Raw genomic sequence first — 14,718 nt, forward strand, 5'->3', positions numbered from 1 at the left:
GGCGGCCGTGCCCTGCCACCACTGGGCCCTGGGGGGCCGGGGCTCGGTGGAGCTGGCCCGCGCCGTCAAGGAGGCCAGCGCCGCGCCCAGCCACTTCCAGTTCCTGTACGAAACAGAGGTGGGTGTGTGTGTGTGTGTGTGTGTGTGTGTGTGTGTGTGTGTGTGTGTGACACAAGGGGTACACCGGGCCAGGGGGCCAGGCCTGGGTACAGTACCGGTACGGTAGAGAAGTGGTTCTCAAATGGGGGTACGCGTGCCACTAGAGGTACTCCAAGGGTGTGCTCCTGAAAAGGTAGATAAAGGAAAATCCCCAAAATGGAAAATCTGATGAAATGTAAATGTGACAACAAGGAGAAAGGAGTTTCTGTGAAAAAGAAAGCCCATCCAGAAACGCCAAAATGTCGTCGGTTTTAGGAAGAATAAATTGTAATAGGATTAACCTCTACATGCTCTGACCCTCCCCTTGCTAAATTGATGATTTAATTTAATGTTTTCGACTGCCTCCTCTCCACGAGCAAACGACTTCTAATCACCTTTTGTGCAGTAGGGTGATGATGTCTACCAGGACGTTGCTATTAACGGCATCATATGTTTGGGAACCCCTTACATAGTGGACGGATGAATTGATGGTCTGGTCAATAAAGTCGTACATTCCTAACCCTAGACGGGCCATAGTGTAATCCCTAATTACCTATTTACCTAGTCAGTTGTTTTCCATGTTAACGAAAGTACGCTAAGCTATCGAGACTCTAAATCCCAGACGGGAGGACATCTCCAATCTCTCTATGGAGAGGTCAAGGTGTTCCCGTATTCCACTCACCTTCATTCAATTAACGGATGCTTTGAGTGCCTTTTTATGTACCATGTTCAGCCGCCATCAGCAGAAGGCATCTTAAAGGCTTTCCATAGCGTCTTCAGCGTTCAAACCTGATGCCTTTCCACCGAACACTCTGGACGCCCCTAGGTGCGCTTTTCTGACTCTTTCTCGCAGCGCACTTAAAGGCTGTTTGCCACCGTCGTTCCCCTTGAGTTTAGTTAAACGGCTGAGGAACCGGGGCCAGCCAAGGTCAACCTCCCCCAGAAGAACCAGCGCCCCTGATGGGCGTCAAATAGCCGACGAGCTGGGGAGGTCTGCTCCTCCTCCCGGCTAGCGGACTAGCGGTCCGGGTATCCTTACTCACTAACTCCCCCCCCCCGTGACATCGAGAGCCACTTGTTTACTGCTGCTTCGTGCAACGGAAGGATGCATGTAACGCGTTCTTAAACTCAGGATGTGTGGCTCACGGCCTGATGAGATTACATAAAAGACATGGGGCTGTGGTAGGGGATGTCATGTGGTAACGTCACCTTGTTACCTTGCTTGATTATTTAACAGTAAATCTTTGACGGAATAGTTGCAGAAACAGGCGTTGCGCGTGTGTGTTTGTGTGTATACAAACACTATTTTTTAACACAATTTAATCGGTTTACAGTGTGCGCATGTTTCGCTAGTTAACGCGTCGACGCGGAGGGGAGGCGGGAGGCGTGACGCGGCCCCTCTGGTCAGGCGACCCGGCCCCCTAACGTGTTTAAAGTAATGGCGCCGGCCTGATGACATTAGCATTAGCGGGGGGGAAGTGGCGGCGGGAGGTAAGGCTGCACTAAGGGGGTTAAAAAGAGGGGAACTTCAGGTCGCTAATCGAGTTGGCCGCTCTCGGGCTTCGGAGCAGGAGAGACTGCCATTGAGGTGGGTGTCTTGGTGCTGGCTCACGTATTCAGATTCTGGGTTAGATATTAATAAAAATAATGAACATTATTTATTATATATCTTATCGTACAATTACACAAGAGTACAATTCTTAGGCTTGGGTGATCAACAGTCACATAGCAGCAACAATACAAGATAAAGTAAATAAAGATAAGTAATAAAGCAATTAAGTAAAGTTAAGTTATTTTTACCTTTTTCATGCTTTTGTACGAGGAGAGGATCGGGGTCGTCTTCAGCAGAGCAGTTGTGTCTTCCTCGGTCACTTGTTTCCGTTTGTGTTTTCTGAGAACCTTTACTTCACCTGCACTCGTAGGATGCATGTTATTCCTATTTGCATGACCAGGAGGAGTTAGTGCAGATGTTAGGGAATACACAATATAAACCACACCTTTTTTGGACCACTGCCACTGTTGTTCTGAGCGGCAGTAGCTCAGGAGGTAGAGCAGGTTGACTTGTAGCCGGAGGGTTGCTAGTTTGATCCCCTGCTCCTCTTTGCAGAGTGTCAAGGTGTCCCTGAGCAAGACGCCTAACCCTGAATGTGTGTATGAATGGTTGTAAGTCGCTTTGGATAAAAGCGTGTGCCAAATGCCCTAAATGTAGACGTAATGTTTTGTTACTATAATCCACATTGCCATTGTCCATCGCGTTGTAGTCCAAGCCTAGAGGATCACAGATGGGTGTGACGTGACGTCTGAACGTCCGTCTGAGGCTGATCTGTCTCCCTGTCTCTCTCTTCCCCCCCCGCCCCGTCCCAGATGCCCATCGTGGAGAAGATCCGGACCATCGCCCAGAAGGTGTATGGTGCCGACGACATCGCCCTGTCGCCGCAGGCGGAGGCGGAGATCCAGACCTACGAGCAGCAGGTGAGGTCGCGACCCCTCCGCGCCAAACTGACCGACTCTCTGAAGAGTCCCACCATCCCAGCATCAGACCATCTGTCTGTGCTGGGAGTCAATGGGTTTGACTCCCAGCACAATGGTCCAAGATGCTTTATCCCTACCTGCTCTTAAGATTTAAAGGATAAAAGCATTTATGCATTTATTTACACGTGTAAATAAATGTGTGTGTGTGTGTGTGTGTGTGTGAGCCTGTTTGTGTGTGTGTGTGTTAGCCTGTTTGTGTGTGTCTGTGAGTCTGTGTGTGTGTGTCTTTCTGTGTGTGTGTGTGTGTGTGTCTTTCTGTGTGTGTCTTTGTGTGTGTGGGTGTCTTTCTGTGTGTGTTTGTGTGTGTTTGTCTTTCTGTGTGTGTGTGTGTGTTTGTGTCTTTCTGTGTGTGTGTGTGTGTGTTTGTGTCTTTCTGTGTGTGTGTGTGTGTGTCTTTCCGTGTGTGTGTGTGTGTGTGTCTTTCCGTGTGTGTGTGTGTGTCTTTCTGTGTGTGTGTGTGTCTGTCCCTGTCGTTGACCGTGACCTGCTCTCCCCACAGGGCTACCGCTCGCTTCCCATCTGCATGGCCAAGACCCACCTGTCCCTGTCCCACATGGCCGACAAGAAGGGGGCTCCGACGGGCTTCACCCTGCCCATCAGGACCGTACGGGCCAGCATCGGGGCGGGCTTCATCTACCCGCTCGTGGGCACGGTGGGTCCTCTCGACGGGCCGAATCAGGACCCCAGCTCCGGAGACGTGTCCTCGCGGTGTTTCGGGGTATTCCCGGAACCGTTGCGTGAGACGCTTTGTTTGAGATCATCCGCTGTTTGCCGGGTTGTGTTTAAGACTCCACAGAGCGACCGCACACAGCGAGCCTCTCTCTGTTGCTCCTGGCCCCGGCCGCCCATTCCACAACACACACGGGGCTCCTGCAGAACGAGTTCAGGGGTACACCGGAGCTGGAGATACTCTAGAGTTAGCGTCTTGTGTTTAACCCCGCTATTCGTGCAGTTTCTACTGCATGAATTAAGACAATGAATACAGAGACACTTTAAGGAGCAGGTAGGGGTTGGACAGTGAATACAGAGACACTTTAAGGAGCAGGTAGGGGTTGGACAGTGAATAAAGAGACACTTTAAGGAGCAGGTAGGGTGGACAGTGAATACAGAGACACTTTAAGGAGCAGATAGGGGTTATACAGTGAATAGAGAGACACTTTAAGGAGCAGGTAGGGGTTAGACAGTGAATACAGAGACACTTTAAGGAGCAGGTAGGGGTTAGACAGTGAGTTGACTGAAACAGTTAATTAGTACAAGCAGCTTTATTAAGTAATAGGTGCGGTAATCAATGAGGAAACGCAAATAACAATACTAATGAATGATCTTTATGAATGTAGTATCTTGGTCATGAGAAACCCCTTCATGATGTAGTTATTTATTGGCAAAGTCGCAAAGTTTACCCGTGTTAGTAAGTTGCACCAATCAGGCGCTTGCGTAACACAACCTTCCTAGGGGTCCACGCGGGCCCCCTCTCTCGGCCCCAGCTCAGGGTACACGGGCCTGGTTCCGACCGAGCCTGAGTCGGGGTCCCGGGCCCTGGAAGACGCCCAGAGTCCTGGGGCGGGGGCTGACCCAGAACCAGATGCAGGCATGTGGGCCCGCTGGCAGGAAGTGGCCGACTTCCTGCCAACCGCCGGCCCCCTGCCGTTTCACCAGCGCCCCCAACACCCCCCCCCGGCCCGGGTTTTGGGTGGCGGAGGTGTGGGGCGCGGGCCTGCTGGGCCCGGGGCTGGTGGTGGTTTGTGCGGGGGGGCGGTGGTGGTGTTGGTGGTGTCTCACTGCCGCCACAGCCCTGCCTTTGATCTGCCTAGGAACCGTGGAGCCACCAGCACGTTCACGACCCCTAAACCCCCCCCTTCTTGCTACCACCCCCCGACTCTTGACCCAAGGGGACTTCCAACACCCCCCCCCCGATGTGTCTTTGAACTCTGGGGCTGGGAGGGGTGGGCGCCACCTGCCCCTAATCCCCAACACTGGGGCTTTTATCTATTTTGTTAAGAGTTCCATTTTTACTTTCCCGGACCCAGCCTGACCACTGTGATGTGCCAACGTGTTTACAATCCGTCACGCCTCGCGACCCACGGGTCAACCGTCCCGCCCTGGGGGGGGTCCGTGCGGGCCTGCCGAGGAACCAGGAAGGGCCTGATATCATCGGGCAGACATGCGAGGGAGGGGAAGGGGTAAGGGGCGGAACAATAGCTCTCTGTGGGAGGCATGACCAGCCACACCCCAGAATAGACGACTCGGTCAAACCGCTGCGGTTCGATTGAAACGCCGCACACACTGACACATGTGGTCGATGGCTGATGTCATGCAATGGTTGATGGCGAGGGAGAGAGGGGGAGAGGGGGAGAGAGAGGCAGGCTCTATAACAAGTTACCGCCTGATGTCATGCAATGGTTGATGGCTTCAATGTCAGAGGGAGGGGGGGGGAGAGATAGAGAGGGAGAGGCTCTATGACAAGAGTTCTTACAGAGACCAACGTGTTCTCTGTAAGAGAACAACATCATTCGAGAGAGAGGGAGAGAGAGAACACTAACTTTAGATGTGTTTTTCTGCATTCTTTTTGATGGGATAGACAGACGGGAACGATGCCAACAATGTCTCTCGACATGCGACGCGACGTGTGTGTGTGTGTGTGTTACATCGCCAATTCAAGCTTGTGTCTCGTCCCTAGATCACTTTTTATAAAGCTTTTAGTCCATTCCAGTCTATTTTGGTAATAAATTAAGCTCTGTTGACGAAGACCCTTCTACTTCAGCCTTGAGGAAGGCCAAGACACCCAGAAGACCTTCCACATTTTTTAGGGTTTTGTCCATGTGACAAAGCAACGTTGTGTTTTGGGGTGGGGGGCGTGTGGGTGTTCGGAATGTGTGGGGAGAGCGCAGTCCCATCTTCAGCCGTGGAACGTGAAGTGGTCTGCGGGTTTTCACACGTTCTCCGGGAATGGGGGGGAAGAGAGGGGGACCACAGAAGCCGCAAACAGCGCATCTATTGTAGCGTGTAACAACCTCGACCACAACCCCCCCCCCCCCTCTCAAAGTCCTCCGCTGGTATGCTCGGAACACAAGAGGCGCAACTTGTGTGTTGACCTCGGTCTGGAGTCACCGTGCTGACGAGGGAACCGAGGTCCTCAGATGCCTCCTTCATCAGTGATGTAGGGTCTGCTGTTAGACGACCGCTCTTCTGACCCGAAACAGCTGATGGCCCTCGATGTGCTATGGCCTGCGATTGGTTATCGGTGTCTTCGTAAAGTAAATGACTTTTACGAAGACTCTGCGTTTCACCATCTGGCTTGGAGTGTCATCGGGCAAATGGACAGACGGCAAGTATATTATAGATTGGCAAATTCATAGTCTTCTTTGATGAGGAACGTGGGCAGCATTTGACAAGGATGATGATCCATCCGTATAAAAAACGAGATGGTGTTTAACTAAACAAACTTGCTACAAATCAAGCATTTTAAGTGCATCTTTGAGTCCTCATTAGGTTTTGTCCATGCCTTGGACTGTAAAGACGTATGGCTGTTCTCAAGATCCTCTAGTAGGGACGGTAACACTGTTTATTCCCCCAGTACAACAGTGGAACCTTTACAGTTACATCACTGGACCCAGTTTCCCCATTAGAACAGTGGAACCTTTACCAGTTACACCACCGGTCCCAGTTCCCCCATTTGAACAGTGGAACCTTTGCCTGTTACACCACTGGTCCCAGTTCCCCCATTAGAACAGTGGAACCTTTTCCAGTTACATCACTGGTCCACCCTGAGTGCTTTATGACAAACACTTCCTCTTGAGTGCTTTCATTCCTTAATGAAGTCAGGCCGTGAGTTCATGAGATGACGTTTTTTATTTCCGGTACGTTTCATGATGAAGTCATTGCCGTGCCTTAAATACAATATGCGGGATGTGTGACGACCTCCATGAGGCTGGCCGCAAGAACAAACCCCACAGAGTGGGACAATTCAACGCTATGCAATGCACTTGGGTAGAGTGCATTCCAAAACAGCTAACGCTAACGCTGGCATCAGTGTTAGCATTGCCTTTAGCCTTGGCGTTAGCGTTAGAGTTAGCATAATGCTATCGCTAATACTAAAGCTAATGCTAACGCTTGGTCCATAACCTCGCGGGATTGAGCCCAGTGAACCACAGGAGGAGTCGCCAGGTCCGGAACACATTCCTCGTAGGCCTCTTCCCCTTCAGCCATTCCTCTCTTCTTCTCGTCTTCTTCTTTTTACGACCAAACCGCCTCCTCAAACAAGAAATTGGCTGGTCAATACCTGCCTCCTGCACAAGCCTCCTCACTGATGGGCCTGTAAAACGACCCCTAGATAGGGAGAGGGCGGTGGTAGGGAGAGCCATGGAGGGTCGGGTCCATGCTGGGCTCAGAAATTTGCCTCTAACCAACTGTGTCTGTGTCGCTGTATTATTTTGTTTTTATTTGTGATTAGCTTTGGAAATATTTCACCCCGATATTGTACGAATAAATCAAGACGCCTGCGGTTCTTTTGGCAGCATCGTGAATGAGGGGCAGTTAAATAACAATTAATTCAATTCAATTCAACGCACAAACGTCAACATGCACATAGATCATGGTAAGAAAATGGCTGCCGGGAGAGAGAGAGAAAGAGATAGAGAGAGAGTAAACAGGGTTATAAAGTCAACACGTTGATTGTTTGCGTGAGTCTCTGTTGACATGCTCCGCTCTGTCCTCCCCAAACGTAATTACAGGAGAACTGAGAGAAGTCAGCTGACTTGTGTTTGCCCGTCGCTTATCAATGAGCAGCGCACATGTTTTTGTCCTCACAGCCTTGGGTCCTATGTGCATCTGAACGTCGTCTTATGCGGTGCCGTCGGAGGTAACGGTAGTATTCCAACTCCCAGCAAAGCTCAGAGCCAACACGTAATCGATGGGTGCTCCTCAAACTCCCTTTCCCCAGGAACTCGAGTCGACTCCGTTCTCGTCTGCTCATGACCTCACCGCTGTTTCCGTCGCTGTCGCTCAAACGTGTATTCAAGACACAATGGCGGCCTCTTCCCCTGCTGCACGTTGATCTACCCTGTCCATCGCAGAGTCTCTGTTGTGTACGTCTACGAGCGGGGGAGAACAGAGCAGCCATTGATCCCCGGGGCTGGTGAACTCACCGCTAAAGTGGAGGTTGTCAACACGTGGGTCATTAGTCCTCCTACCGCGGCGACTGTCTTACCCCCTCAAAGGATGACTCAAGAGCATAGTCCTTCTGTACACAGGGGAGGGAGGAGGGGTCGTGTTCGCTGTAACTGAGCCCGGTTTGACACCGCGGCGTTGCGGTGGGTTCGGTTTCATAAGCCGCCGTGCGCTGGGCTCGTTCTCGACAGCTGTGTTGTGGTCTGAGCCGCAACGCGATCTTTCGCAGATTGCCCGGATAAGGAATTCTACCTTGTTATTTGCCTCTGTGTTCGGGCGCGCCTCTCTGTGCTGCTGAACGACGGCGGGTGGTCGGTCTGTTTCTCTGTGACGGGCAAAGCCCTCCTGGCTCTGCTGTGCGTCGTGATAAGGTGAAGGATGCACCAGTAGAAATGCAAACTTTAGCACGCGAGTGTTGCCCTCTCTCGCTATCCCCATCACGTTCCTCTCCTATGAAACCCATATTCACCGGCGTCGCCACCACTCCCCCCAAAAAGGCCCATCCCGTTCCCTCATGTATTATTAAGAGACGTGATGGTGGACCGGTGTGGAAACAGGAACTGCAACGTTCCACTCTCAAGTCCCCAGGCTGAGGTGAACGCTGGATACTTTCTTTTTAACTGCGGGTTCTCCACCGTTCTCCTCACACGACCCCCGCGGTGAACGCCGACGTGCTCGCCGTGTCGAGGGCCGGGCTAATCCAGCCGATGTCCTCATCTGCATACAGAATGCTGCGGCAGGCGATTATGCAGCACCAGCGGTGTTTTAATCTGCATATTAGCATAGCGGGTAAGCCCCGGTCAGTCAAGGGATCTATGGATGGATGCGTGTCCGATATGTGCAGACGTCAGCCTTTACCTCGAATGGAAGGCATGTTTTAATCACTGCTTTATGGAGGCTGTGAGCGTTTTTTTGTCTCTTGGGCAGCATCCCTGTAGCCTGCAGAGCAGCCCCAACCTGCCTCAACCCCCTCGTCTCTCCTCTTAGATGAGCAGCATCGCTGTACCCTGCTCAAGTCAGCCCTGACTCACCCCCCTCTCCTCTCCTCTCTCTCGTCTTTCTTGTCTCTCTCCTCTTCTCTCCTCTCCTCTCCTCTCCTCTCTTGTCTCTCTCCTCTTCTCTCTCGTCTCTCTCCTCTTGTCTCTCTCCTCTCCTCTCTTGTCTCTCTCCTCTTCTCTCCTCTACTCTCCTCTCTCTCCTCTTCCCTCCTCTCCTCTCCTCTCCTCTCTTGTTTTTCTTGTCTCTCTCCTCTCCTCTCTCTTGTCTTTCTTGTCTTCCTCCTCTTCCCTCCTCTCCTCTCTCTTGTCTCTCTCCTCTCCTCTCTCTTGTCTCTCTCCTCTCCTCTCCTCTCTCTTTTCTCTCTCCTCTCCTCTCCTCTCTCTTGTCTCTCTCCTTTTATCTCCTCTCCTCTCTCTTGTCTCTCTCCTTTTCTCTCCTCTCTTGTTTTTCTTGTCTCTCTCCTCTTCTCTCCTCTCCTCTCTCTTGTCTTTCTTGTCTTCCTCCTCTTCCCTCCTCTCCTCTCCTCTCTCTTGTCTCTCTCCTCTTATCTCCTCTCCTCTCTCTTGTCTCTCTCCTCTCCTCTCTCTTGTCTCTCTCCTCTTCTCTCATCTCCTCTCTTCTCTCTTGTGTCTCTACTCTCCTCTCTCTCCCCCCTCAGATGAGCACCATGCCCACCCTGCACACGACCATAACTTGTCTCACCCCCTCTCCCCCCCCCCTCCCCTCTCTCTCTCCCCCCTCAGATGAGCACCATGCCCACCCTGCACACGACCATAACTTGTCTCACCCCCTCTCCCCCCCCCCCCTCCCCTCTCTCTCTCCCCCCTCAGATGAGCACCATGCCGGGCCTGCCCACCCGACCTTGCTTCTACGACATCGACCTTGACCCTGTCACAGAGGAGATCACCGGGCTGTTCTGAGCACGCTCAGACCAGAGGTAATCAGAGAGACGGGTGGGGGCGGGGCCCCAGAGAGACAGGTGGGGGAGGGGCCCCCAACGGAGACGGGCTGTAACTTGCGTGTTCTGGGATCTGTGTATCTTCTACCACTACATTGGATACTGTTGTTATTTCAATTATTATGGTCCTTCTTTTAGTCTTACATCGGATGTTAATGTTTTTATTAAAATGACTGGGGTTCTGCTTTTGATTATACATTAGTTATTAATATGTGTGTGCATTAGTGTTTTTGTTTAGAAGGTTGATACAACTCCTAACTCATACGCCCTCCCTCATGTCTCCCGCAGGTCGACCGCATCGTTGCCAGGATCCACAGCCTGAAAGGACAATCAGCCATTAATATGAACCATCGTCTCCTTCAGGGAAGCCTTCTTCTATCAGCGTTACATCAAGTGTCGGTTATCTTTGCACTGCTGTGTGTATGTGTGTGTGTTTGTAATAAGCCAGAGTGGGGACCAATGTTCATGTGGTTTTACCTACCATCTGTTGAACTCTGTCTACAGAGAGTTGTTTATTTTACTTTGTCATGCCATTAAGAATTTAAGCTTAAATGTGTCAAATGTTCTAACTTGAGAGTGAAACCTTTTTTATAATCAGTCTTGGTGCTGATGTTACACTGAGTAGTGTTTGTATTTATTCATGTGGACCAAATTGCTGTTTTACGCACAAACGTTGTGTAGCCTTTCTACCTATCTGACCTCTGGGCTGCGCCTCAGCCGACCGTCAACACTAAAGCCAGGGTTGGTACTTGCATTCCCTGCCGCAGCTTAACACGGTACGGCCGAAAACGCATTGAAAGGAAACGCATCCTCACTGCGGCTGAGGGTGTGGGTCAAAACACCCACGTCTCGACTAGCTTCCCAAAGATACTGAAACTGAAAAAGTTCTCGTCTGGGGCTGCTGTGCAAAGTTTTAAAACTGTTGTTTTTTTGTTCTGTTAAGATGGAAACCCCTTGTGGACGTTCCTTTCTGAATAAACATTTCTGTTGTACTCCGACACTGCGGCGGTCTCCTGGTCTTGTTTTCACACCCAGCAGGTGAGGACGGAGAGAGACCATCTGTTGTTTGGACACATGCGCTCTCCTTCCTGTTGTCTCCGCGCTCGCAGACGGAATAACACTAAACATCGCTCGCCCTGTGGGGAGAAGAGCCGCTCATCCCACTCAGGGTGGCCCACGGGTCAACCACTCCATATCGATATGAAGATAAACAATATATATATTTATATATTTGATCTACGGGGAATGGTTTAACCTCGCAATTGTAAGTGCTTGGCACTTGGTTCTATGAACGTCCTTACTGTACCGACAGCGATATATTGTAGTTTCTCTTTCTTCTGACAAACACTTATAAGTCGCTTTTGAAAAAAGCGTCTCGCAAAGGCCCTTAATGTAAACGTAAATAGATAAAAAATACCTTCTACTGTACATTATGATGCAACGACTAAATTAGACATCTCCGAAGCGTCAGACCCGACTGTACCTGTCCATTTTGTCGGCGTCTGTCATTATGGGATGTTGTGGTTGCGTACATGGAGCCTGCCTACATGTGTGCACATGTGTTCCTGTCATGGCTGACATTCCGGGCCTGGCAGGTGTGTTATTCCCGCTCAGCGGAGGGGGGGGTTCCTGCTTTAGCTACAGTAAGGCGGTTCCCCCCTGTCCCAGCAGTGGGGGGGAACAAACCCGACAGCAGGCTGTCACTTAATACGTGTGTGTGTGTGTGTGTGTGTGTGAGTGAGGGAGATAGTCCTGGTGTGTGGATGTGTTGTTTCTATGCACCACTGTGGAGAAATTCCTAATCAGGTAAAGTAGTAAGACTCTAAACCCGGCTTCCATTCTCCATTCTGTTCCGTTCCTTAAGCAGTTAATTCCAGGACTAAGGAGAGGCCAACTTTTACACAAAACCACAACATTTACCTTTTTTTGTATATATATATATATATATATATATATATATTTTTTTTTTACTTTATCAGTTGTTATTTCACTTCATCATACTTATCATTCCGATATATTTATGACAACTAAAATAATGGCTCCGTAAAAAAGAAAACTTTGTTTTGTGAGTTGCAGCGACAAGAGGGACAGGTCTTAGAGCCCCTCCCCCCCCCCCCCCCCCCCCCCCCCCCCCCCCAGCCTCAAGAGGACGGTGAACGGGGGGGCGTTGGCGGCCATGCCAGACGCTCACCCCTCAGCACACCCTGGGCCCCCTTTTTTCGCTACTTCCTCCCCTGGTCTGGTTCCCAGGCCATACACGGGTAAGAATGTGCTAGCCTAGCCGCTTAGCGCCCACGACCTCCACGGAGAGGCGACCTGCGGTAGAGCTGGGATGACGCCGATGCTGCGGCACACAGCTGATCTCAAAAACAAGATTTGGAAGATTGAAAAGTGTTCTTGACTTCACTGACTGAAAGACTTTTCCAGTTACGCCAGTGGTCCCAGTTTCCCCCGTAGAACAGTGGAACCATCACCAGTTACTCCTGTTCCCCCACTTGTTTTGGTGACCTTCTATATATTGTTATCGAAAGATTAAGGAATGTAACGGCACAGATATAAAACAGTTGGTCAATCATTTCCTTCAATCACTGTCTCCTGGGGACAACCGTGGAAGATTCCACTGCCCTTGTCCAAATGGTTACACACTCTCAAACATGCGTGCAGAACCTATTGGTCACGCTGTGATAGTAACAGCTCGGGGTCCCAGGTCTCATAAGTCCAGGCTGGCTTGGCCCCCCCAGACCTCCTAGAGACTTGGTTGTGGTCCCAGGTCTCATAAGTCCAGCCCACCCAGGCCTCCTAGGGGACCGGGCCTCACGAAGCTCCTCTAAAACCCAGCCTAGTCCAACGGGACCGGGCCATACTATATCCTGGCCTCAAGGACCGACCATCGGCTAAAACAACAAGACAGCTTCTCATTGGACGAGTTCCCTTCAATCGATTGGTCAGAGTCAGCGTCTCCCTTTCATAAGAGTGAGCCAAACCACAGGGGGAAGATGGACGATTGTTTTTGTGCGAGCCAATCTGTGTATTCATGTCTTCATGCTTGTGTGTGCGCGTGCAGCGTGTGCACGGCCATGGGGTACTAGAGTTAGCCTGAATGCGTGCGTTGTGTACTAAATGGCTGCCCTCCCCAGCCTGGATTGGATTGGCTTAGGACCGATATATGCGGTCAAGTTTTCCCCTTTGATGAATCTCTCGCCCTCGCTCTCTTCCTCCCCCTCCATCTCTCACTCTCTCCCCCCTTCATCTCTCTCTCCTCCCCCCCCCCCCCCACCTCTGTCTCTCTCCTCTCACCTTCATCTCTTTGTCTCTCCCTCCTCTTTCTGGCTCCTCCCTTCATCTCTCTCTGTCTCTCTCTCTCTCTCCTCCCTCCTCCCCTTCACCTCTCATATCTTCCTCTCGGATGACATCAGCAGCCGTAAGTCGGCCCGTATAGCTGAGATCATTCTCACTCTAACACACACACACACACACACACACACACACACACACACACACACACTCAGAGGCCCATGTTGGCTGAAGTCCTTTCCAAATGGAAGCGGTTCTATGGATTTCTCGGTCCACGCCGTTCTATTTTAGGGCGTATGATGTCATTTTAAGGGGTGCTGGAGAATACAGTCCAGAAAGCAGTTTTTATTGGTTGTAATAAAAAGGATTCTCCGGGCTGGGGAGGAGATGTTTTTTTTTATTACTATCATGTCACCTAGTTGAGAAGAGTCCAGACTATGAACATCCTAAACCTACTGGGACCAGTGTTACCGTAGTGTGGGCACACATCTACAGAGAGAGGTGTGTGTGTGTGTCTGTGTGTGTGTGCGTTTGTGAGGGGCAGAGAGACCGATAGAGAGAGAGAGAGAGAGAGAGAGAGAGAGAGAGAGGAAGGGAGAGAGACAGAGAGAGAGAGGAAGGGAGAGAGTAATAAAATATAATAATAAAAGTAAAAGAAAGTACCTCATATTCCAGATAGGAATTCAAGGTTGGTGTTAGTTTGACTGTGATTGCAGGCCACCAGTAACAGACCAGTCCATCCTCCCCCATCATGGAAAAGACCAAATGAAGAGATGTTCTTCATAAACAGACCTGCTACTCTCCTGTTGATGCCAAACTACCCAGTTCACATGTTCATGTATTGTGTGCGTGTGTGTGTGTGTGTGTGTGTGTGTATGTGTATTTGGGGGGGGGGGTGTAGACCTGACCTTGAGGCAGACAGTTTCCAGCTCTGTCATTTGTGCGTTTCGGAAATTCCACACAAAACGCTGCACAGATAAACCTGTAATCATCATCATCATCATCATCATCATCGCCGACAGTGAGTACACACACGGCCTCCCGGATTCAGACTGAACCTCGTGACAAGCTCCACATACGGCTGGAATGGGTTGATAAACTAGACAGACAGACAGACAGACAGACCCAGATATAGATGGATAGAGATAGATACAGAGATATATAGAGAGAGAGAGAGAGGGATGAATGGATGGATGGATGGATGGATAGATAGATAGATAGATAGATAGATAGATAGATAGATAGATAGATAGATAGATAGATAGATAGATAGATAGATAGATAGATAGATAGATAGATAGATAGAGACAGGGTGCGATTTGCGGTGGGGATGGTGGGGATTATCCCCCCCTCTGGTTTACACGTCCTACCCTCTGCTGAATTATTTTTATCCTCGGTGGGGATAAAAATTATCCCCCCCACCCAAAGTATTTTCACCATTACATCGTAATAATTAACAACCAAAATACACAGGGTCCGTCTTCATTTTGAAACATTTTAAAATGTTTCTCAAAATTATCCCCCCCTCTGGTTTTTTTCACAAATCGCACCCTGGATACATAGATAGATAGATAGATAGATAGATAGATAGATAGATAGATAGATAGATAGATAGATAGGTAGGTAGGTAG

The 14,718-nt window shown here is 50.2% G+C and overlaps 1 protein-coding gene across 1 annotated transcript in view; it reads left to right on the top strand.

Annotated features, from left to right (window-relative positions):
- mthfd1l (methylenetetrahydrofolate dehydrogenase (NADP+ dependent) 1 like) overlaps nucleotides 1–10,784 on the top strand; it is a 45,447-nt gene extending 34,663 nt beyond the window's left edge. Inside the window, exons 24-28 of the mRNA XM_079753925.1 lie at nucleotides 1–118; nucleotides 2,503–2,610; nucleotides 3,170–3,322; nucleotides 9,666–9,772; nucleotides 10,082–10,784. The exon at nucleotides 1–118 is cut by the window's left edge and continues 60 nt beyond it. Coding sequence (XP_079610051.1) covers nucleotides 1–118; nucleotides 2,503–2,610; nucleotides 3,170–3,322; nucleotides 9,666–9,755 — 469 coding nt within the window. The 3' untranslated portion in view covers nucleotides 9,756–9,772; nucleotides 10,082–10,784. The remainder of the gene's footprint in view (nucleotides 119–2,502; nucleotides 2,611–3,169; nucleotides 3,323–9,665; nucleotides 9,773–10,081) is intronic.
- The last annotated feature ends 3,934 nt before the right edge of the window (nucleotides 10,785–14,718 follow it).

This window comes from Pollachius pollachius, assembly GCF_949987615.1.
Source record: "Pollachius pollachius genome assembly, chromosome: 16".
NCBI classification, from domain to species: Eukaryota; Metazoa; Chordata; class Actinopteri; order Gadiformes; family Gadidae; genus Pollachius; species Pollachius pollachius.